This window comes from Aotus nancymaae, unplaced genomic scaffold (genome assembly GCF_030222135.1).
Source record: "Aotus nancymaae isolate 86718 unplaced genomic scaffold, 86718_ANA_hifiasm-v0.15.2.pri h1tg000020l, whole genome shotgun sequence".
NCBI lineage: Eukaryota > Metazoa > Chordata > Mammalia > Primates > Aotidae > Aotus > Aotus nancymaae.
Genome location: NW_026988432.1, coordinates 29,371,943 through 29,394,747, shown reverse-complemented (window position 1 = coordinate 29,394,747; position 22,805 = coordinate 29,371,943). Strand labels below are relative to the sequence as shown.

General features: G+C 52.1%; 1 protein-coding gene across 6 annotated transcripts in view; it reads right to left on the bottom strand.

Moving 5' to 3' along the window:
* Nucleotides 1-1,416: 1,416 nt before the first annotated feature.
* The window catches only part of ZBTB7C (zinc finger and BTB domain containing 7C), a 372,622-nt gene continuing 351,233 nt past the window's right edge, over nucleotides 1,417-22,805 (bottom strand). For all 6 annotated transcript variants that reach the window (XM_012440874.3, XM_064379204.1, XM_012440875.3 and 3 more), the window contains 2 exons: nucleotides 14,324-15,550; nucleotides 1,417-4,424 (listed from right to left, as the gene is read on the bottom strand). In XM_012440874.3, the coding sequence (XP_012296297.2) occupies nucleotides 3,767-4,424; nucleotides 14,324-15,534 (1,869 nt within the window). In that variant the 5' untranslated portion in view covers nucleotides 15,535-15,550 and the 3' untranslated portion in view covers nucleotides 1,417-3,766. The remainder of the gene's footprint in view (nucleotides 4,425-14,323; nucleotides 15,551-22,805) is intronic.

The window sequence follows — 22,805 nt, the reverse complement described above, 5'->3', positions numbered from 1 at the left end:
GGTCAGGGTCAACTTGGCCCAGTTCCCTACCCCTTCTCCATCTTCACCTACTTCACCACTCAGTGACGCCCAGAATGAGGACCACATGGTCCTAGAATGGCCGAACTGAGCAAACTCTTGATGAGCATCTGGCCTTATGTTTCTTGCAGTGGGCTATGCTTACCCCCGAGCCCTCAGCCACGGGCTGGGGCTTCCCAAAGCTGTAGGGTGACCAAGGAACACTCCAACTTCACTAGAAGGTTCTGGGGAAAAGGCAAGTCACTTAAGTGGCAAGTTGATCAAAACAACGTTTTCATATTAAGACAGATGTGTATATGTTATGTAACAGAATGCAGAAGCATGGATTTCAAAGCCAAAACAGGAGACTCCCTTCCCAAAGGAGTTTTATACTACAGATAGGTTACTGAGGGCTATTTCTTTAGGATTCTGCCCCCAATTTGCCAACCAGCTGGCCCCCTCTGCTGAGGGACATTTAGGGGGAGAACTTCGAGAAGCTCTGATGACTCCATTTCCTTTATTACTAGAGGTGAGGGAAGTGAGGACCAGAGTGGAAGGGTGATTAGACTGAGGTCACACAGCTTGAGGATTCCAGATTGGAAACCCAGATCTGTTCTTTTCTTTGTACCAAGAAATGCTGCACAGAAGGTGCCTACTGTGGCAAGAAAGGAATCAAAAACAGAAAAGAGGCTCTGGGCTGACCCTTGGTTATCCAGAAATGCAGTTAGAAAACAATGTTACCAAGAGTCTGGGCTGTGGGTTCTAAGCAGAGCTGACCCCATCCAACGACAGACGTATATTCCCTTACCGTAGGTTCTTTTAGCATCTAATGTTCTTTGGGGAAGAGGCTCAGGTGAAGAAAGGAGGAGAAGCCCAACTCCAGTGCCAGGAAGTGAGAGGAAGCAGACTTAGACAGCAGCAGGGCCGGCGGGAGCCCACTCCGCACGCCAGGCTGGGGAACTGGGAGGACTTCCTTTGCTCACACACCTGGGGCTGCAGCTGCACACGTGTGTGAACACACACACACGCACATACACACATACACACACATGCACACCTTGCACTTAGGCCGACAGATGCCCCAAAGCTTAAGATCCAACATGCCTTGCAGAACTGGAATGTAAGAGACTGCTGAGAATTGAGTTCTGCCCTCCCTACCATGCAACACCCCTGGGTAACTGAAATGGCAACTGGAAGGGGGAATGCATCTTACCAGGAAATTAATCAAGCATAGCTCACTTTTACTCAAAACACTGTCCTTTAAAGTATTAAGTAAGGGTCAAAGGCTTTTGTTTGTTTTGAAAAGGTGTCTTTGACATTATTTTAAGTTTGACACCCACCAGTCAAAAACCTTACGATTGGCTTGTTGCTGTCCTGTGAACTTCCAGAAGTCACATCTCACAGAAGTGCGACTCTCGATATAATTTAATCAAGTCAATTAATACTGTTTAATAAATAGGCCAGAAAATTAGCTGAGAGTTGTTCTCGGCAGGATGCGGCGTGCGACCAAAGTTATGGAAGATTGTCCCTTGAATCACTAAGGCAAACTTTGTTGAGTGTCATTTTACATAGAGCAATCACATAAAAAAGGAGTTATAAATAGAAAAAATTCCAAAGTTCTCCCACAGACAGACAGGGAAATCGAAACATAAAAAAAAAAAAAAAAAAAAAAAAAAAAACTGAAGCAAAATAAAAACACAACCACCCCTCCCCCGACAACCCATTTGCTTCAAGTTCTTGATCATACAGTACTCAACATCTTTGGATATTTTACAATGTACAACTCCAAACTGCAGCTAAGAAAAAACAAAGAACTAACCAGTCATCTGAAAAATTGAGTTTATAAGAAGTCATTACCTTTACAAAATAAAAACGAAAGCCCCAACACCACTGGAATCCAATTTATTCACTTTTCCTTTCTTTTTGTTTTAAAGTTTGTTTGGCCCCAATCGCTTGGCTGATTGGGGAAGGGGGGACACGGGCACGTTGGCTGGTGGATACGGGCATGCTTCAGAGGCAAGTGTCTCAAACGACAGGAATCTGAGAGGCGGCTGCCCAGGCAGATGACTTCTGAGGACAGAGGGTGTGTGTAGCAATCCTGCCGGCTGGAGTGGCATCCGGTGGTACAAAGAATCAGAGGGGTCTCTTCTGGAGAGCTGTGACAGGGACAGAGTCTGTGCTCTTCTCGGCCTTTTTGTTTGTTGTGTGTTTGCTCAGGAAGAAGCCAAGGCGACAGGAAGAGCTGAAGTCTCTTTGTGCCCACGGCACAGGGACTGGGGACTCCAGCCCTGGGCCCTCCCTGGGGATGAACCCTCCTCCTCTCTGGGCTGCCGAGAAACCAAAGCAAACTCGGCAAGAAAAGAGAGGGGAGGGAGGGAGAGAGAAGGTCAGGAAGGCATGGGGCCAGCACAGCCTTCCTTTTCAGGACCTGCTTCAAACTCATGAACCAGGAGAACATGTGACAGCCCTAAGTCACAGTGCCCTTCAAACCTCAGAGGCTTCTGCCTCCCTGCACTGAGCCCTTTTGCCAAAAAAGGGGACCCAAATACTCCCACTTCACCCCCACAGGGAGGACGAAGGGGTGGAGGGGGTTGTCACACAACAAAGGGGACCATCAGTAGCCATGCAGTGGCCCTGAGGAACCCATAACTCAAAAAGCAAACAGACAAACCCGAGAAAACCAGGCATTTTGTCTGTTTTCAGGAATCAGAGTGAGGAGAGACAGTTGCCAGGTGTTGAGAGGTGGCCCCCATCTCTTCGATGTTGGCCCTGAGAGCCCCAAGACACTGCTCAGCCTTGGAGGGGGCATTGGAGATAGGGTAAACACTAAATAGTGCCCCCAGGGGTCCAGACATTAACAGCGGCCTGCAGGGAAAGTAGGGTGGCATTGGGAGTTCCCAGAGCTGCCTGTGGGCTTCGGTGACACTCTGAAGCTCCCCTGTCTCCTGTGACCTCTGTCTAGTCTGGCCATAGTTCTCACCTATGCGAATATGGTAATAGAGAGCCGGACGTGATAAAACTAAGTCCCGAAAGATAAACTGTTTCCCCATGGACCTGGGGAGTACAAAGCTCCTGTCCTCTCCAGGATTCTCTGGGGGGATAGGTGTATATGTGTTTAGGGGCAGAGGAAGGGAACCTAAGTTACCAGCCTCTTCCATAGCCAGGTGACACCGAGCTACAGAGGGCCGACCTGTCAAGGTCACAGGACAGGTAAGGGAAAAATGGCCCTGGCTTCCCAGAGCCTGGTTCCTGACTCCAGGAGGCCTCCCTGCCAAAGAGCATTTCTTTCTAGGTGGCAGGTGGGTAGTTCTCAAAAGGACCCTGGGGCCAGTGGAGACTGGAAAATGAGCCCTCAGAGGAGTGTTGGTAGAGACTCTACCACAGGGGGTGGGGCTTAACCAAGGTGCATGCCCAGCCCCTACCCTCCTCCTGCTCTGCCTGGCTGGGCACCAGGCCAACCGCCCCTCACCCCTCATAACTCACCCAGCTCCGTGTGGCATGGGCCAGTGCGAGTTTCTATGTGAGAGCCAGAGAGACAGCCGCGGGGGAAGGCCCCGGCTCCAGGCTCTTTGGGAGATGCCCCTCTCAGACACCAGCAAAAGGAGGCAGCTGCTTTAGGAGCCCGGGAAAACGCCATCGCTGCTAGTATTTTTTTTTTTTTTCCCTTTGGGTTTTTAAAATGAAAAGTTCAGATCCATGGGGTGGGGTACAGCGGGCCTGGAGGGAGGAGGACTGGAGGGCTGGTGGGCTGGAGTCGACAGGGACCCGCCTAGTTGTTGGCTTCAGACATGGAGGCCACGTGGTTGAGGCCGGCGAGCCCAGGGAGGCCGGCCAGGCCCGCGGCCCACGGGTCGGGCAGCGGGAAGTAGGGCCGCGCCGCCGCCGCCGCCACGTTCTCTGCCAGCGCGAAGGCCAGGAGGCCCCCTGCGTTCCTCTCGGCCTCCAGCTGCGCGCGCCCGAACAGCTTCATTTGCGTCTCCTCGAACTGCCGCTCCAGCTCCTGCAGGCTCAGGGTGCCCTTGGGTGCCGCCAGGAAGTGCTTGGCGGGGCTGGGGCCCGGGAGGCACACGGCAGCGCCGCCCAAGTGGCCGCCCACCTCGCCCAGCGCGGGCGGCATCACGAAGGCCGCCTTGTCGGGGGCCGGGCCGCCGGGCCCGAAGAGCAGGCTGGCGGCCCTCCACGCGGCGGGCTTGCGGCCGCGCCGGGGCCGCGCCATGCGGCAGCTCTGGCGCTTGATGTGGCGGTGCAGGTGGTCGGAGCGCGTGAAGCTCTTGTAGCAGAACTCGCACTGGTAGGGCCGCACGCCCGTGTGGATGCGCATGTGGTTCTTGAGGTCGTAGTTGTGCACGAACTTGGCGTTGCAGTGGATGCACAGGTAGGGCCGCTCACCCGTGTGCTTCCGCATGTGGATCTTCAGCTTATCCTGTCTGCAATGCAGAAACTGGGGGTCAGTCCCACAGGGAACACCAGGAGGCACTCCTAACCTTCTGCTCCCTCTTCCTCCAGAACCAGCAGAGGCTCCCTACTAGAGACAGATCTCATGCTAGATCTACCCTCAACTGCTGCCCCACCTTAGACAGGTATGGTTACTCACCTGGATTAAAGGGATGGGGAAGGAGCAGTGTCCTGAAAGCCCCACTCCCCCAAACTCCTTTTATACCCGAGCTTAGAGTGATGAAACTCCCACTCTATTAGGAGTTTATCTCACATACTGGAAAATGGACTTGCTAGGAAGATACTTTGCCAGAAGTCAGCATTCTGACCTTAGTCCTACAACAGTGCAGCGACTTCTGCTGATACTGGATTGCACTTTAATCTCACACCCACTCTTCTAGGCAACCGTATGCTTTCCCTCCAGTTCATCCATATGCTTTGGCCCAAAGCCCGTGGTGCCATCCCAGCCCCTGGGCTGTTGAGATCTGTCTGTGTTTGGCACTAATCTGGGAGGCTACAGAAGCTTGGGCACACCTTGTTCAAACCTCCTGCATATTGGTTTCTAATCCTAAGCCTTGGGCTCTCCTCTTTGTCTGTAGACAATTTCAGGGTTTTACAAAAGAGCCAGGTGCGACAAGAATGCAGCCTAATCTAGGGCAAAACTTTTCAGGGTTTAAGTGGTATTATTCACAGGTAAGGTATGAGGTAGGGTGGGGTACCTACCGGGGGTCTGGGAGCCTCTGCTCCAGCTGCAGACCCACCAGCAACTTGCTGGTGATCTCAGGCAAGTTACTTAACCTCACTGCACAGAGCTGAACCTGGAGCCAGACATCCATTCTCATTGTCTAGGGCTGATGGAAAGCATGTGGGTTGGTGCGAACTAAATTCCACGCACCTCCTGGTGGCCTGACAGGAAAACTGACATCAGGGGGTTGTTTTCATAAAGACTGAGCACTGGGTAAACCAGCTTAAGGTGGCTCAGGTTTAGGCAGCTGGGCTGCAGGAATTCCTCATGGGATAATTCTCAGCCTTCCCCAACGGGGCCATATGGGCCAAGAGGCTCTGTGTTTAGTTTCTCACCTCCTCCCTGCAGGTGTGGCTTGGGTGGAGCATCTGCCTATAATTTCAGGCTCTGCTTTGAGGTTAGAGCAGACGTGGAGTCCAGGTGTCCTCCCTAACATGGCCAGATTGAAACCCTGCTTAACATAATCCTGGGACAGCAGGTGCAGGTCCTAGGCGCCTGGTGTCCCCTGACCACTAGAGGTCTCACCAGCTCGCATTTTCAAACCGGTTCTCCAGGGGCAGAGCAGGAGAGAAACGGACATTCCCATGAACACTGGCAGGCACAGTGGGAGGAGGATCAGAGAGGACAGATCCAGTCCTGCCACCTGTGCTCACAGGAAGGCTGGAGAGGCCCTGGGAGGGGAAGGAAGGGAAGTGGGGTCCCTCCTCCCTTCCACATCCCACTGCTCCTGCTTCTACAACCCGCCCGCCACCCCCAGGCTACACAGTAGCCTGCTGTGATATCCCACCCCCTACCAGCATACTGTGGTCTCTGTAACCCACCTAGACTAGATGATTGGATTTTTGAGGAGGAAGGGAACCTCAGAGACCATTTAGGCCAGTGGGTCTCAAACTTAAGGATGCATCTGAATCATGATCAGGACTCAATAAAACAGTGCTGAGCCCTATTCCCAGAGATTCTGAGCAGTAGGTCTGGGTAGGGAGATGGACAGGATTTGCATTTCTAACCGGTTGCCAGATGCTGCTGGTGGTGGTGGTCCGTGGACCCCACATTGAGAACCACCGGTCCAGGCAAAGCCTCCACTATGCGGCTGGGAAACTTGCCAAGCTCACCCAGAGGGTCACGGCAGGCCTGGGAGTCAAGGCCTCTTTTCTCACCGCGGCACTGTGACTGTGAAAATGGAAGTGTCAGGTGCACAGTGCCATCTGTACCCCTGGAGTGATGCAGCTTCCTAGTCCTGAGGGATATGTCTTGGGCCTTCACAAGTTCATCCAGGCTCTGATGGAAACACTGATGCTAGGTGGTCAGTTGGGCTCCATCACCAGGCCTGGTAGAGGACTCAGAATCAGCTGAACAGGGCTTTAAATGCATCATTTCATTACTCCTCACCATGACCTATGAGGTAGGTTGTTTTTTTTTTTTTTTTTTTTTTTTTGAGTCAGAGTCTTATTCTGTTGCCCAGGCTACAGTGCAGTGGTGTGATCTCGGCTTATCGCAACATTTGCCTCCCAGGGTCAAGTGATTCTCCTGCCTCAGACTCCTGAGTAGCTGGGATTACAGGCATGCGCCACCATGCCTGGCTAAGTTTTGTATTTTTAGTAGAGATGGGGTTTCACCATGTTGGTCAGGCTGGTCTCGAACTCCTGACCTCACGATCTGCCTGCTTTGGCCTCCCAAAGTGTTGGGATTACAGGCGCGAGCCACTACGCCCGGCAGAGGTAGGTTTTTTTTTAAGTCATTATTACACATAATTAGTAGTACTGACCCTTGAGGTCACTCTCAAACAATGGACAATGTAAGTGGCAAATTTTCAAATGTCTCCCAAACTTCTCATTAGTGTATCTAAAATAAGTCCCATTTTTGTGGCAATTGGTCTACGTATGTAAGAAGTATGGAGAAGGTGCCTGCAATGTCCTTTTATTGAACACCTGCTATGAGGAAGTAAATACGTGACTTCATTGACCCTGGGAATTCATTATTCAGAGGCAAGGTATGGTGTAGAGGTAGGGCCCCTCTAGGAGTCTGGGAGTCCCAGCTGTAGCTCCAGACCCACCACCAACTTGCTGGGTGGCCTCAGGCAAGTTATTTAACCTCTCTGTGCAGAGCTAAACCTAGCACCAGACATCACTTCCCATTGTCCAGGGCCGATGGAAAGAATCTGGGTTTGGGCAAGCTAGATTCAACACACTTGGTGTAATTTCCTCACTTGGACACAGGCAGAAAGGAGGCTCGAAGAAGTCAAGCGCTTCCCAAAGCTATCCAGCTGGTGAGGGGCAAAGAAACCTAGGCGGCTACCTGGCTGTGGTTTGTTTGTAAGCTATTCTGGGGATGAGGAAGGATAGATTTTCACAGGAGGGACTCCCAACCTGTGGCCTGCAAGGACTGCTGCAGAAAGGGCAGACCAGAACAATCACGAGAGGGCACCAGTAGCCAGCTTTCTGCCTCTGTGGCCAGAAGACTGGGGTGTGCCAGTGGGAGGAACTCAGCCCTGGGCAGGAGCTGTCTTTCCTTAACGGAGACATTTTGTGGGAGTGGGGGTCAGGGGTGAGAATAGTGCGCAAAGCTCATAAGCCAGTTCTGGGAAAAAACTTCAGAGGATCATCTAGTTTACCAGGCACATTTTACCCCATTCTGATTCACTGTCTGAGTCAGTGGGCCCAGTAAGCTACACTATTAGCAGTACATGTCTCAGGACCTTGAAAACATGGATCTAATTACTTCCAAGATAAGGAAAGCAAGGACCAAAGAGGGAATGGTGTTCAGGGGCCACACAGCCTCCTCCTTCACACTGACCTTTCCTGTGGATACTATGACATGTGCATTGGTGCTGGAGGTGGTGCCGGGCATGCTCCAAGAACTGGACCAGGTCCCTTCTCTGGTCTGGCCTCAGTTTCCTGATCTCTAAATGGGGGTTGGGCTGCATCCTTGGGATCGCTGGTACTCCATGAGTGTTTGCATCTGGGTAATGGGTGTCTACCAAATTTCTTTCTGGAGTCTGTTTGGCTGGCTGGCTCCCTTGCTCCTTTACGAATTCAGTCTGCTTGTGGAAGCAGCGTGTGTTTAGTGGGAATACGTTCTAGCCTGAATCTCAGGAGCTGGGCTCCTAGTTACTTCTCTGTAGGAATGGAGGTCTGGAGATTCCACTTAAAATTTCCTGAGGTCTCCCTTGTCCAGTGGCGTATGTACTCCATACCCCTTAGCATAGCCTTCTGGGCTCTTTTCAAACTCACTCCCATCTACTCTGCCAGCTTCCTGCCTGTCCCCCATGGTGCACTGCCCCACACTGTGCCAACTCTGCATCTTTGAACACCTGTGGCCTGCAAGGACTGCAGAATGAGAAGAGACTGGCCCTATCATGCCAGTATGAATGGGACTGCTGGTCTGCCAGTGCACAGCCCATCACATGATAGGGTGGATGCCCGGTAAACCCTGGCTCCTTCCCTTGTGTGCATGTCTTGTGCTTGGACACCGATGCTCCATCCTTAGGGCCTTCCTAGAAGGCCAAGTGCGGAGCCAGGGTTCCCCTTCCTCCCCCTGGCCTTCTTCCTCCCTGCACGTAGCATGGAGGGTTCTGGTACCTGCTTTGATGAGAACCTGTGGGATGCTCTTTCGTACTCTGCACAACACTGAATGTAGATAGAGAGGAGGCTCATCACGTGTTTGGTGACTGACTAGCGGGGCCAATTTCAGAAGTCCCTGACTCCAAATCTGACATGCTCTCCCCTCTGGCCCTGGTCCCCTTGTCTGCCATCTTGTTCCATTTCTCTGCATCAGGGACAGTCAAGGACATACACACCCAAGCCTCAGTCTACATGCTCCCTTCCAGCCTGGAGAGCTCATTGTTGGGAAAGATGTGTGAGTTCTCATGAGCTCATTCCCAGAATCAAAGAAAATGGCTGTGGGGTCTCGGCCTGAGGTCTGTGGCCTCCAGAAAGTCTCCCAATCAGGATGATGCTTTCCCAGCAGCCTCCACCCGGACTTCTTGTAACCTGATGGTTTGAGACACACTCTTCCTGCTACCACTGCTAATGCCATTACATTATCTTAATAGGGTTCCCAGAGCTGCCAGGAGTGGGAGGACTACAAAGAAAACAGAGGGAAAACAAAAGGCGGATTGCTGGCTTGTCTGGAGAGCAGGCAGCCGTCGGGGACAGGGCTGGTCAGCATTTGGCTGGCACTGGAGGAGGGTGGTGGAGATGGAAAGGCGCAGCCTTCGGGGTTCAGCAGGAACTGGAAAGCGTGGCTTGTCAGAGAGTGACTGTGCTGCAGAGGTTGCCCATCCCCGCCCAGGACCGTGTGCCCTCCATGGGACCTCTGCTGTCTTTGGGTCAGTCTTTTCTCATTTTGTAGTTTCTTGCCTTCACTACTGTCCCCATCAGGCATGGCTGGGGCACCGCTGGGAGCCAGGCTTCCGCAGGATGCAGGGGCTTCAGGAGGGAGACCAGCTAGCCATGCTCTCTAGGCGCTCCTAACAGAAGGGCTGGGGGAGGTGGGAGGCAAGTCCCTGTGGCCTGCAATCAAGGACCCATGTGGTGGGAATAAAGAGGAGGAAGGTGCAGAGGCTTTCACAGGGCCAGGGCCAGGGCCAGGGCCAGTTGGCAGTGATGGCTGCAAATGGGGCAAAAAGGTGTGCGGGGGGCCACCTGGGATGTCTGTGGACAGAGAAAATACCCACCAAGCTCAGCAGTGTCCCTGTGCATGAAGACAAATGCTTTATTTTCCCAAGATCACATGGCTCCTGTTCTTCTAGGCTCGACCTAGTGTCACCTCTGGCAGAACTCTGCCACCCTAACCCTTGGCTCCTGGGTTCCCAACTTTCTGGGAAGAGAAGGGAAAGGACCCCTGATGAAGAGGGTCTGAGGTAATCCTGGTCTAGACTGCCTCTGCCCTATGACCTGGAGCTGTTTCTGTGTCTCAAGTAGGACCTGGAAGGGACAGGAGCTGCCTCTCTGGCCAGCACGAGCCTTTCCCAGGAAGAAAACAGTGCCCTTGAACTAAGCCAAGGGAGTGCACAGGCAAAGGGAGCCCCAGTGGTTATGGGGTAACCAGAACTAGGAAGGGATAGCATGGGGCCGAAGAAACAGTTTAGTTGATGCCTTTGAGGCCCTGCCTAGGGATATTTCATATTTGGAACAGATCAGTGGTGGGACAACTGGTAGGACTGGCTGAAATCTAGAGCTGCCTTAGAGGTGAGGTTTCTGATACCAAAAAACAGACAATACCATTGTCGGGGGGGAACTCTGTCCCTCCTCTCCAGATCCACAGAATGACAGCAGCAGGCAGGGCCTTAGGGGTTGAGGGGCTTTGCTGGAAGGGTCCCCATGCCCTCCACCTTGGTTGTGGCTGCTGAGGTCATTAGGAGTGACGTCCCCATGGGGTGTGGACATTCTGGGAGTTGGCATCTGGGAGGCTGTGACTCAGAGCCTGGGCTGACGGGCCACCATGTGGGGGAAGGGCAGGCTTCTCCAGCACCCCACAGGAGTGTCACAGGACCCTGAGCTCTTCCCAGCATCAAGGAGGGAGGAAATGGGGCTTTGCCAGGGCAGAAGCTCAGCTGTGCTGAAGGAAAGACTTGGGTTCCAGAAGAGGAAATCATTTCCAAGAGGAAGGCTTGAGGGCAGTATGTCTGGGTCCTTGTTGGGGGACAAGAGGGACACTACAGGGCCCCGTCTCAGTGGCGTGGCCTTGGAAGGGAGTCTGGGAATTCTGTGTCAATAAGGCAGCTGGCCGTTGCCGCTCTAAGTGGCCGCTGAAGAGATTCCAGGTGGAAGGAGCAGGTGTTAGGAATCGCAACGGGGAATTCAGCCAAAAAGAAGGTCCCCATGGAAAGCCTGCTGCAGGGAGCTTTGGCCACAGGGAGAATTACAGGAAAACCTCAACCTGGACAGACCATGTGTGGGGCTCTTCAAGCACTGAAAAGAATCCTTGCCAGGCAGCTCCAGAGATGGGGTGAGAAGCAAAGGCCCAGTGATTCTGGAGAATGTGAGGGGAGGAGAATGAGGAGTGCCCCACAAGGGCAGCCACAGCCCATGGTGAGCAGTAAAGCCTGTGAAGTGAGGAGGAGCCATCTCCTCCACCCTGCCTTCCCCTAGCCCGGGGTTTCTCCCTTCCTGGTAAGAAAGAGACCCAAGATCTTGTCTGATCTGTTTTGGGAGGGTCAGAGCCCAGCGGGGACAAGTGGTGGGGGTGCCGAGGGGGCTGGAATGCATTGGCTTCAGCTGGAGACAGGACTGGGGCCAGATGGCTGCCATTCTGGAGCAGGAGGAGCCCGAGGCCAGATGGCTGGATGACCAGAGCTGCTGCACCACAGACCTGGCTGGGAGTGGAGACTGCAGACACAGAGGCCATCCCAAGTGACCGTCAGGAATGTGCTGGGAGGGAGGAATCTGGAGTGTCACCCTCCTATACAACACAGCACTGCTGCCCCAACCAGGAGGCCCACTCCCAGAGAATGTCCCAGGGTCCAGAGGGTGAAGAGTCTGTCAGCAGTGACTGTGCAAGGTTAAAACTTTCCCTTAAAACAGGGCACACAAGCCGGGCGTAGTGGCTCACATCTGTAATCCCAGTACTTTGGTAGGCTGAGATGGGTGGATCGCCTGAGGTCAAGAGTTCGAGACCAGCCTGCCCAACATAGTGAAACCCCATCTCTACTAAAAATACAAAAATTAGCTAGGCGTGGTGGCGCACAACTGTAATCCCAGCTACTTGGGAGGCTAGGGCAGGATAATCACTTGCACCCAGGAGGCAGAGGTTACAGTGAACTGAGATCATGTGATTGTACTCCAGCTTGGGTGACGGGAGTGAAATTATCTCAGAAAAACAAAAACAAAACCCAGGGCACACAGATCGTCCAGACCTGGCGTGGACCTCACAGAAGGCTGTGTGGGGGCCAGAGAAAAGGGAGTGGGGAAGGAAGGGAGGTTGGGGCTCAGGGTGCCAGCAGGGCCACCATGTGGTACCCTGAGACACAGATCCCTTTGGAATTGGAGTCGCCAGCCTCAGTCTCCCATGACGGGAGAGGTGCTCCTGTCAGTCATCTGCCAAGGGGACAGCCATGGGCAGTGAGGGAGGTGGAGCCTGTGTTAGCAGGAGAGGACGCTCTGGGCTGATAACGCGGCTGGCTTTCCTGATTGGGCTTGTGCAGAGCTTCCTGGCAACCTTAAAGTCATAGGCAGGGGCTGGGACTCGGGCTGAAGCCAGACTCCCCTTGAAGATGTGTGAGCTGCACCTGAATTTGGCTTTCACATGGTGCTCTGGTTTATCTCTCTCTGTCATTTCTGTGCTTTCGCCAAGGCCTGGCTCCTTGGGGCTAAGATGAGTTCAGGAGGAGGCAGGGGTCAGCATCACCCACAGTGGCACTGGGGTGGCAGGGCTGTCACTGAGGGACATCCAAGGGGAGGTGAATCTCGGGAACTTTGGGTCCGTCTGCTCTGGGGGCTAACAGGAGCAGGGTACCCTGCCGTCAGCATTGCCGGGTGGCTGGCTTAGCTCACTGCTAAGGGCAAGGAAGACACGTCCTGGGTCTGTGAGGCCCTGCCCTCTGCTCCTGCAGCTTCTCCCTCCACTGTCACTGGAAGCATCCGGGACAGATGCTGTCTGGGGTTCTCCTCACAAAAGCAGCTGTGAGCAGGACCCCAAGGCTGCCTTGGAAACAATCAGTGTTGTCCTTCAAAGCAGTCATCGGAGGAGCCAGCAGAGCGATTTCAGTCATACCACTGTCCGCTGAACGAATTTCTGAAACTCTTCTCTGCCAACGTTAGTTTCCAAGTCACCCAAGAGAACAGGTCTCATGACTTTAGAGGACTCATCTTTTTTGTTTTCTGGCAAAGCATAGTCCCTGATTTGATATCCACCCTCATTCACAAACTTGTACTGCATCCTCAGGCCAAAGCTTTGGGCCCACTGAGGAAAATCAAAAGAATGAGCTGCCAGCAATTCCCAAAGATACATCTCCAAGGGGAAGTGGGGCAGCAGCAGCACCACCGGAATAAGCATGGGTCTCTCCAGGTGAGTTATTTGAGAGGGAAAGTGGCAGTGTGGGGAAGGAACCTGGTCTAGGAAGTCATGGTCACAGGGCAGGCATTGCCAGGCTCTGTGCACACAGGACACACTGAAATGACCAAGCCCTGATGCCAGGCCACCCACCAGAATCCTCCCCCTTTGTGGACAGGGCTGAGAACATCAGCCTCATGCCAGGAACCACAGATAGCACCAACAGCCCATATTTTCCAAAAGTGAGCCCTCTCCAAAGCTGACAGCAGACATATCTGACCCCACATCAACCCACTCATCAGTTTTGACTGCAAAAGTTGCTGTGCAGAGTAGGCACATAACATACGCTTGCTGAATGGGACAGGGTCTATGAAAGATGACAAGTTTAGAATGTATTGATTTCAAATTTCAAATTTTATATCAGCATAAAGTCGTCCCCCTTCCTAACATGGAAAGGCGAAGAGGGGAACATAAAAAGGCCCAACCTTTAGGTCTGACCCCAAAGTGATGGAGAGGGCCTATAGGCACCTCTGCAGTCTCCTGGTCACAGACTTGGCTGTCACACAGGGACTGGGATGCCAGTCCCAGCTCTGCCATTTTCCAGTGCACACACTCGTGGTCAGCTAGCTACTGGGAGGTGTATCGTAAACGACGTCCACCATGTCTTCCCATCTTCCCAAGGCCTGGCTGTGGTGAGAGTATGTTTATGGTGCCTAGGACGGCCCCTGGCATGTAGAACATGCTTCATAAAGGTCAGCAGCTGCTTCTCCAAGTAAAATGAAGGGCAGCACTCCATCTGGGAGTGCCATCCATTCCAACTGGGTTCCATGAATTTATAGCTGGAAGAAGATGGGGAAGCCAAGCAACCAAGATGCTTGAGGCGCCTCACTTCTGTCCCAACCAGAACAGCCCTGCTCTTAGCTGTTTTCTGTCATGGGTTTCCACCTAATATTGTATCTGAGAAAATACTGCAGCCCCTAAAAAGGGTTTGAAAGTCACAGTACCAGGTGACGCCTAGCACCCCTGCTAGCCACGAACCTGCATGCGTCTGGGATCCTTCTGGCTCTCTGTCGCCATCCCCAGCCTCCCTGCCCAACTCTGCTGTCCCCCATGGCCTCCGGCCCTGGCCCCCGCACCCGAGGCTGCAATGCGCACCTGGTGAAGCGGACCTCGCAGATGGTGCACATGTATGGCTTCTCCCCGGTGTGGGTCCTCATGTGCCGCGGCAGCTTCCCGGCCCCCATGATGACTTTGTGGCAGATGGGGCACTGCTGAGACGCCTTGGGCTTTAGCTTGCGCTCTTCCACCAAGGGCCAGGGTGGGAAGAGGCCCCCCAGGTGGGTGGCACTCAGGAAGTTGAGATAGGCACCGTAGTCGTTCTCTGCCTTGATGGGGCCCAGAGGCCCCCCGGGCAGGTCAGGGAACATGTCCTTGAAGAAGTCGTTAGGGAAGGGTGGGGGTGGGGGTGGGGGCAGCTCCTCCTTCTCCTCCTCCTTGATCTTCCGGTTCTTGATGACCAGATCCAGTGGCCCACTGTCCATGGGCTGCTCAGGCAGCTGGGCAAAGGCACCGAAGTCCCCTGGCCAGAGGTGTGGGAAGAAGTCTGGGGCAAATGGAGACAAGGAGGGTCTCCTGTCGGGGATGTTGGCTTTGGGGTACAGGTTCTCCCTCAGCAGAGATTCAATAGAGAAGTCCCGGATCACCCCCAGATGGCCAGGACTGCCAGCCTGGAAGGAGTCAGGGAAGTCCCTGGGGGTGTCTGAATAGGCCTTCTCCGTGAGATGGTCCGTCTTGGAAGGGCTTTGGTGGCAGTTGATGTCCTGGGGGTCAGGCAAGTTTTCTTGGTCAGCAAAATCCTCTGTGTCATCATCGTCATCCTCCTCCTCTTCCTCTTCCTCCTCCTCTTCGTCCTCCTCATCATCATCATCTTCGTCATCGTCGTCGTCCTCCTTGTCATCCTCCTCCCCGCCGTCCCCCCCAGGCTCCATGATCTCCAGGCACACGTTCACGATGCACTGGATCTCCAGCATCCTGGCGGCATTGAGGATGTGCTTGACGTTGCCGGCGGTGATGGTGAGCGTGGAGGTATAGGCGAACTCCAGGATAGCGGCCAGAGCCTCAGGCTGCACGAAGTCAATCTCGTAGACGTAGGGCTGGCTGGCTAGGGTGCCGGCGGTGAAGAGCTTCTTGAAGTACTTGCTGCAGGCAGCCAGGACGGAGCGGTGGGTCCGATACTCCTGCTCCTGCACCACCAGGAGCACGTCGCACAGCAGGCCATCGTGCCGCTGCTCATTGAGGCTGCACAGGACCTCACTGCTGTGGTTGGGGAAGGGAATGCCAATGAGCTCGTCAATGTCATTGGCCATGTTCTCAGCCAGAGCCCTGCAGAGACACACAAAGAAGAAGACTGGGTTAGGACTCTGAGCCACCTCCTTTGCATAAGGGCTCCCTGTCCACTGCAAGGCTGGTCCTTCTGCCTCTCAGCTTTGCCAAATCTCACCTGCAATTCACAGCGTGGCTTACAAGATAGGGCTTTTCTCTGGACCCCTAAGACTCTTGGAGTTAGGCTTCTCACTGGGCAGCTGGTGTCAGATACTCGGCAAAGGCTGCAAGGCTTCTTGCAGGCTTGGTTTTACTGAATTCCACTTTGCCAACATGCAGTTGCAGAATACAATGGCAGGATGAGAAGCCACACAAACCCAGCTGTTGCCTTGGCTACGGGAACACGACCCACCTCTGTGGGGCAAGGACCTCTCAGTGCTTCTGCTGAGAAGGAGCTCTGGTTTGTCTCACAAATCCTCTGACTCTGTAACAGACTCACACTTTGCACTGGCTACTAGGAAGCTTAAAACAAATTTCGTGGCCCATTTTCAGCAAGTGAATGGGGGCCTTGTATGGTATGTTTTGCTTCCTGACCTTACTCATTCACCGTAGTTGAAGTTTCCTTCCATTTGTAATTCTCGATCTTTTTATTAAAAAAATACTAACATTCTATATATGTATATCTGAGAGCCATTTCACCTATAAATATTTAAATTCAATACAAATATAAATGCAATATTCAATATAAATATACATGCAATATAAATATAAATGCAAGTACATTGTTACTTTTTTCATGTCTGTATTCTGTAAGCCTCATGAAAATAACCCCTGTGGTGAGAAGCCTCTTCTGAGACACCTTATCATTATACATCTTATACATAAAGTATGGCCAGTCGCAGCTGCCAGGAGAAAGCAGGGCATGACAGAGGACACTGGCATCCCTTCCTTTCAGGAAGCACAGCTCACAGCACAGGTGAACACAGTCAACCAGGACAAAATGTGGTATGTGCCAGAGCAGGTAGGAGTGTCCCAGAGAGAATACAGTCATGGGTTGTTAATTTCTGTTTCTGGTTGGGCCTGTAAAGCCCCTTCCTCATCCCTCTTTTCCACTTATCACTAGAGACAGAAACTAAAAACCATGGCTTCAGGCTGGTAAAAGTCTAAAACCAGAACAGAACAACAGCAATAACATAAGGTGGGTTGGACGAGCTTGATAGGGCTCTTCTGCTTGCAGCAAAGTTTCAACATGGCCCATCTAGATCAATCCTAGCAAAGTCCTGGCCCAGCGGCTTGTACCAAGATAACTTGGTACAAATAAAGTGGGGAGAAAACGAAAAACCCTAAAGCCCCACGCCTCAGCAGGAAGCGCTCTGGAGATCCTTACACATTTATCTTCTGGATGTTTTGCCCTGGGAAGGCAGAGGCAGGGGGCGGGGAGGAGTGAGAAGTGCCAGCTCATGAAATGCGAGTGGGGCCTGGAGGCACTGGGGAGGTGGCGGGCATGGAGGGTGCTGGGTGCTCCTCCCCTGCCCTCACCTTCTCCTCCACAATGGGGCAGCCCAGGCCTTCCCTAAGCAATCTCACCGGCCAGGTGCCTGGAGTTAGACTTCTCTGCCATGCCCCAAGAGGCTTGGGAGGCTTCCCAGAGCTAAGGCCTCACTGCTTTACCACCTTCTCATCTTTAAAAGGGCCAGAGACCCTGCAAGTCCATGCATTCATTCGCTAAATATTACTGGGTTTTCTTCCTGTGCCAGGCTCTGTACTGGACTCTGAGGATGCACAGAGAACAAATCAAGAATGCCTGTGCTCTAACAGCTTAAAGGGACATAACAACTGTGATAAAGTGGAGACCGCTCCAGCCCCAGGCTACTGCCTTTCTTAGAGTCTTGGGGAGGGATTCCTCTCCCTTGCTCCCCAGACAGCCTCCCCTACTCTGTGTAAGTTTTGGTGGTGGTTTCTCTTCTGCTAGGGCAAGAAGAGAAGGGGAGAGGAGAAAATAGAACTGTGGCTCAATCAGCTTTTCCCATCCCACCTTCTGAGCACAGCTGAGAGTGGGTGGTCACCTGGATGGACTGAGTGGCCGTAACACTCCCCTCCAATGTGATCCAAATGTACCTTTGCAGCCCCTACTCTCCAAACCCTAAACATACACCCTGTTCTTAGCTGCCATGCCTTTGTTCATGCTGCATTCTTGGCTCGAGAACACCCAACATCTTGCACTTCCGGGGTCCACATCCCATCCACACTTCAAGGTCCCACTTAGACAACCCTTTCCCCATCCCTCAATTCAGAGGCTTGGTCTCTCCAGCCTTTGGTCTCCTGATTTTTGTCATTTATTTGACTCTGCCTTGAACTGTAATGATTGGTGTCTCTGCTAGATTGTAAGCTGCTTGAGGGCAGATAATATCATTAAGTGCTTAGCACAGTCCTGGCACAAAGTTGGTGGAAGGTCTATGGCAAGGGCTGTCCTTAGCTGGCCTGAAATTACTGTTGTGCAAGTTGTTTACTATATAACGGCACTACATCTAAGTGGGCTGTGGTAGATTCAGACATGGCTCTCAGTGACTCTTGCCTCTTGGTGGCATGATTTCATGCCTTTGTACGGTCCCTTCCTACATAAATAGAGCTAACCTGCCTAACCAATAAGATCTGTGGAAGTCAAGAGACATGACCTCAGAGGTGAGGTCATAAAAGACATTGCTGCTTCCACCTTGCTTTCTCTTGGATCACTCATTCTGGGGAAGCCAGCTGCCATGTTGTGAGGATGCTCAAGCAGCCCTAGGGAGAGGTCCCTATGGCAGAGGACTGAGGCCTTCTGCCAGCAACCAATGCCAACTTGCTAGTTGAATGGGTGAGCCACCTTGAGAGTGGATCTTCCAGCCCCAGTCAGGCCTTCTGATGACAGCAGCCCTGGCTGACATCTTGATTGCAACCTCATGAAAGACACTGAACCAGGACTGTTCAGTTGAGCTTCTCCCAAATTCCTGATCCACAGAAACTGGGAGGCAATAAATGTTTATTCTCATTTTAAGCCACTATGTTTTTGTGGTGTTACACAGCAATAGGTGATAATCCAGGGATGCTATTTCACAGACATTATAGTTTTGTGAATTTATCATGGTAATTTTCTGGCAGATGGCAGTTAAATGTCTCAACTTGTTGAAATCCACGTACAACAATGTTTTGATAGATGGAAGTAAATGTATTGAGGAAGTGACACCGTTTTCTAATTCCCACAAAGCCACCCTGTAGGCAGCAGGGTTCTGACCCTCAAAGGGGCCTTCTCATCTGAAAAGACTATGTGTAAATGAAATGACCCTTTCACTGTTAAGTAAAAAGCCAAAGTCAGTAAAACCCCAGGAAATTAGTTTTTTATGGAGAGTCAAGTTTTCTTGCTTGGTAAGGGCTTATTCCTTTAGAGATGAAAATGTTTTAAAATGCTTTTCAGGGAAAATTCCCACCATTCCTTAAGCTTTTCTCTGCCTTTTTAAATAGAAGAGCTGAAACCCGTTAGACCATGTGTTGGTGATCAGCATCCCACTGTGATAAATGTGTCTGAGCACTCTGAGAAATGGTGCGTGGTTGTCCTACGCTAAGTGCAGATCTTCTGTGCTTTGGGAGCAATGTCTACTTGTGATTCAGAATCAGGAAACCACAGCTGTGTGACTTTGGGAGGCCCCTCCACTTCTCTGGACTTCTGTTTCCTCATCATGTGATAGGATGGTCACGAGAAATCTGGTAACACACATCATGACCATGAGAAGCCAGAAGCGCAAAGTGGATCTGGCGATGGGGAGGAGATAACCTGTGACCCTGGACTTGAAGGCTGGTCTTCCTAGCAGTGACTTCTCACTGTGCCTTGGTTTGTGGTCTTTGTTGCATTCTTGGAGAAACAGATGTAACCATGGTAGCTCAAGGCTGTTTTTCCAGGCAGGAGACTAACTTTGGTGGCAGGGAGTGGGAGAGGTGAGCTGCGGTCAGGAGGTGAGGGCTGCCACTTGCTGTTTAATTGTCTCTTTGGGAAGAAGTGTCCCTGCCCTGCACACTGGGAGCTTCCCTGGTGACCTACCCTAAGATTCCCACGCCCTGGTGGGCCAGTAGACAGCAGTGTCCCAAAGGGGATGTCATGCCTCTGTCCCCATGCCTTCCATCCCATCATCTAAGCGAAGGCAGTTCTGTCTCCAAGAATAACATGCACAGGGAAAACAATTCAATACACACACACACATACACACACGTGCGTGCGCGTGGGAGAAACAAAACAAAACACTCAAAAGCTAGAAGAGGCTTGATGCAAAATATGAACCTCTGGTAGGAAGGAGCTAGAAAAAAATACAGAGTTAAAAATAAAGGGGAAAGATGGGAAGAGATGAGCTCAGAAATGGAAGAAAGAGGTTAAAGAAGAATGCAGGGAGGTTGAAACCTTCTTAGGTGTGGCCACTATTCCAGAGAACATCCCCTGGGTCTCTGCCTTCAGTGGAAGGTTCTAGAACCCAGGTACATCCAAGAAACCCTGTCTGATGAGGTGGCACTTCCCATCTCTGGGCCTCAGTTTGTTCAACTGTAAAATGAGAGCATCAGAGACTGCTCCCCTCTCTCCTTACCAAGGGGCCAGCAAGCTAGTGCGCCTTTGCAATAATAGCTACCATTTATTGAATGCCACTTGTCACATGTCATTATACCTCTAGTCCTTTCTCAATACAACTCTGAAAGATACAGATTTTTATCAGCACCTCCAATTTACAGATAAAGAAACAGGTATGGAGAGGGCAGGTAGCTTGCCCATTGCCACCCAGTCAGCCAGTGTCTGAGCCAGGATTTGAACCCAGTTGCATTTGATGCAAAAGCTCTTATTTGTTCTCCTTCACCATGCTTCCCCCTGCAAAGTCCAATTCAAGGGCAAGGGGATTTGGAACCTTCCCTTCAGAGGCTGATTCTTAGTCTAGGGGTTTGATCAGAGCCAGGCTAGAGGCATGAGTAGAGGGGGCTGATGCCAAGGTTGCCAGGTGGCTAAGGAGGAAGAAGAGGCTCAGTATGGAGTGCAAATGAGAGGGATGGACAGAAAGGCACCGGATCCCTGTGGGCTGGGGGTCAGGGAAGTCTTCTGAAAACAGAGGCCTTGTCTGAGCTGTGAAGAGTAGAAAGAATTTCGTTGGGCAGAAGAGACCTACATCATTTGGATCAGCAACAGATCTGGAAAGCTTTGGGTTTCCAGAATCCTTTCTGAAAACAGCCTTAACTTGGATTCCCCAATTGGGATCAAACAGAAGTTGTTCTCAGCTGGCGCTGACACTGTGCCTGGAGTTGACTGAGGAGGTTGAGGGTGAGGAACCTGCTCTCAGATAGCCTGGGCTGACATCCTTGCTTTACCACCCATAACCTGTGGGACTTGGTAATTACCCTCCTTGAGCTCAGTTTCCTCATCTGTACAATGGGGATGAGTTGCTATGGGAATCAGATGAGTTAATGCACACAAATTGCCTCCTGATACCTAGGCAGTGCTCAACCAATGCCAGCAATTGCGAAGCCCAGGAAGGACGCAGACCCCTAATGGGTGTTTTCACAGGGATGGGGCCGTATCAGAAACCTATTTGCCTTGTGCATAGTTTTGCAGAGATCTACACTATTGAAGACACTTTCTGAGAAGGGTCCTTACAGGCCCCCAGGGCTATCCCCTGGCATGCGTAGGGCATCATAATCTTTCAAGGTTTTTTCATACTTCCTTGTTTCAAGTACTTCTAACCCAATGAGCTCAGCAAGGCTGGCACAAATTTTAAGTCCATTTTAGAAAAAATTAGGCACAGAATGAAGCCCATGCCCCAGGCCACATAGTGAATCAGTGTTGAAGCTAGAGTTAGAACTAGAATGTTTTAATCCATTATTGGAATGCTAAGCTTGTGGAGGTTATTTATATCCGACTACTCAAGGTCAGTGCCAAGGTCTGATTTTTCCCAAAATAATTTGCAACCTCTGGCATAAATGGGTTAATGTCTAAGCCTGTGCCCCTTCTGTTAGACCACAGTGCCCCCAACTAGGCGCAAGGCTGCCTGGCTAGTAGAGGATGCATGTTCTAGTCTTAGTGTTACTAGGAACATGAAGTGCTGGTATAGGCAAATTATACACGTCTGCTGCCTCAGTTTCCTTATCTGGGAAATGGGGAAGTAATTGTGTGAATCTCGCTGAGTGGTATGTGAGTGGAATGAGTTGGCCTGAGGTGCCGGGCACATTTGGGTTATTTGTAGGCTCCATTCCCCCAGTGAGATGACCTGCTCCAAGGCAGGGTCTATTTCTTGTATGTCTGTATTACTCCCAGGATGCCAGCAAGTAGGAACATGGTAGACACTGAATGAATAGATTGGTTCAAATAAACAAAGGGGATAGCTTTGAAATCACACAAGGCAGTGGGACGGCCCCAGCCCTCTGCCATGGGGACACCTGACATTTGAACAGAGCCCTATCATTCATAATGTGCTTATATTGATTCATTTCATTCTTCTGCTGGTATTATGATCCCTGTTATGGAAATCAGAGAGGCTAAGTGGCCTACTCCAAGTCACACAGCTAGAAAACAGCAGGGTGGGAACTGGATTTCTGCTTGAGTCCCATTACTTTCTTGCCCTTCAAGAATAGAACTGTTGGTGCAGTTCTATTGCTATGATCCACAAGTCCGGCGCCTCCCTGAATCCCGCTCAGCTCAGCAAATCTGGGCTCAGGATGGTGATTCCCTCTGCCAAATCCCCAGGGCAAGCTGGCCCCAGCCAGCAGACTCCCACTATCCCGGAAGCTGGCCCCACCCAGTCTCCAGCCTCCAGCTCCTCCCATGCCCAGGCCTGGAGCTTCACAGCCACCTGGTGGAATTAGTGGCTCCGGTGGGGGAGGGAGGTGTGCGGCACGGGGTGAGAAGGGATGTGGATTTCCTCTCCAGATCTGGGAATGAGGCTGGGCAGCAGCTACCTGTGTTCTTTGAGCATGTCTTTACTCCCTGTGGTCTGTAGGCACTGAAATCCACAAAGGGGTGGTGGGTTAGGGCAGGATAAAGGGTGGGAGACCGGGCCCAGGCAGCTGGCCAGCCCCAGATCTCTGCTGGGCACACCCACCCAGCCCTTGGCCGTTTCCCCAAGCAAGGCAGTCACACCCCTTGGCCCTGGAATGCCCCTGGGCCTTGGCTGCCCCAGAGGCTGGAACCAGACATGTGGGCTGGGAGGCTGGGCAGGGCTACTTCAACTTCCAGCCTGTTCCCTGCCCGCCACGAGCACCCCAGGCAGAGCGCCCACATTGGGTGAAGCTGGCCCCACCTGCTCTGCCACCCTGC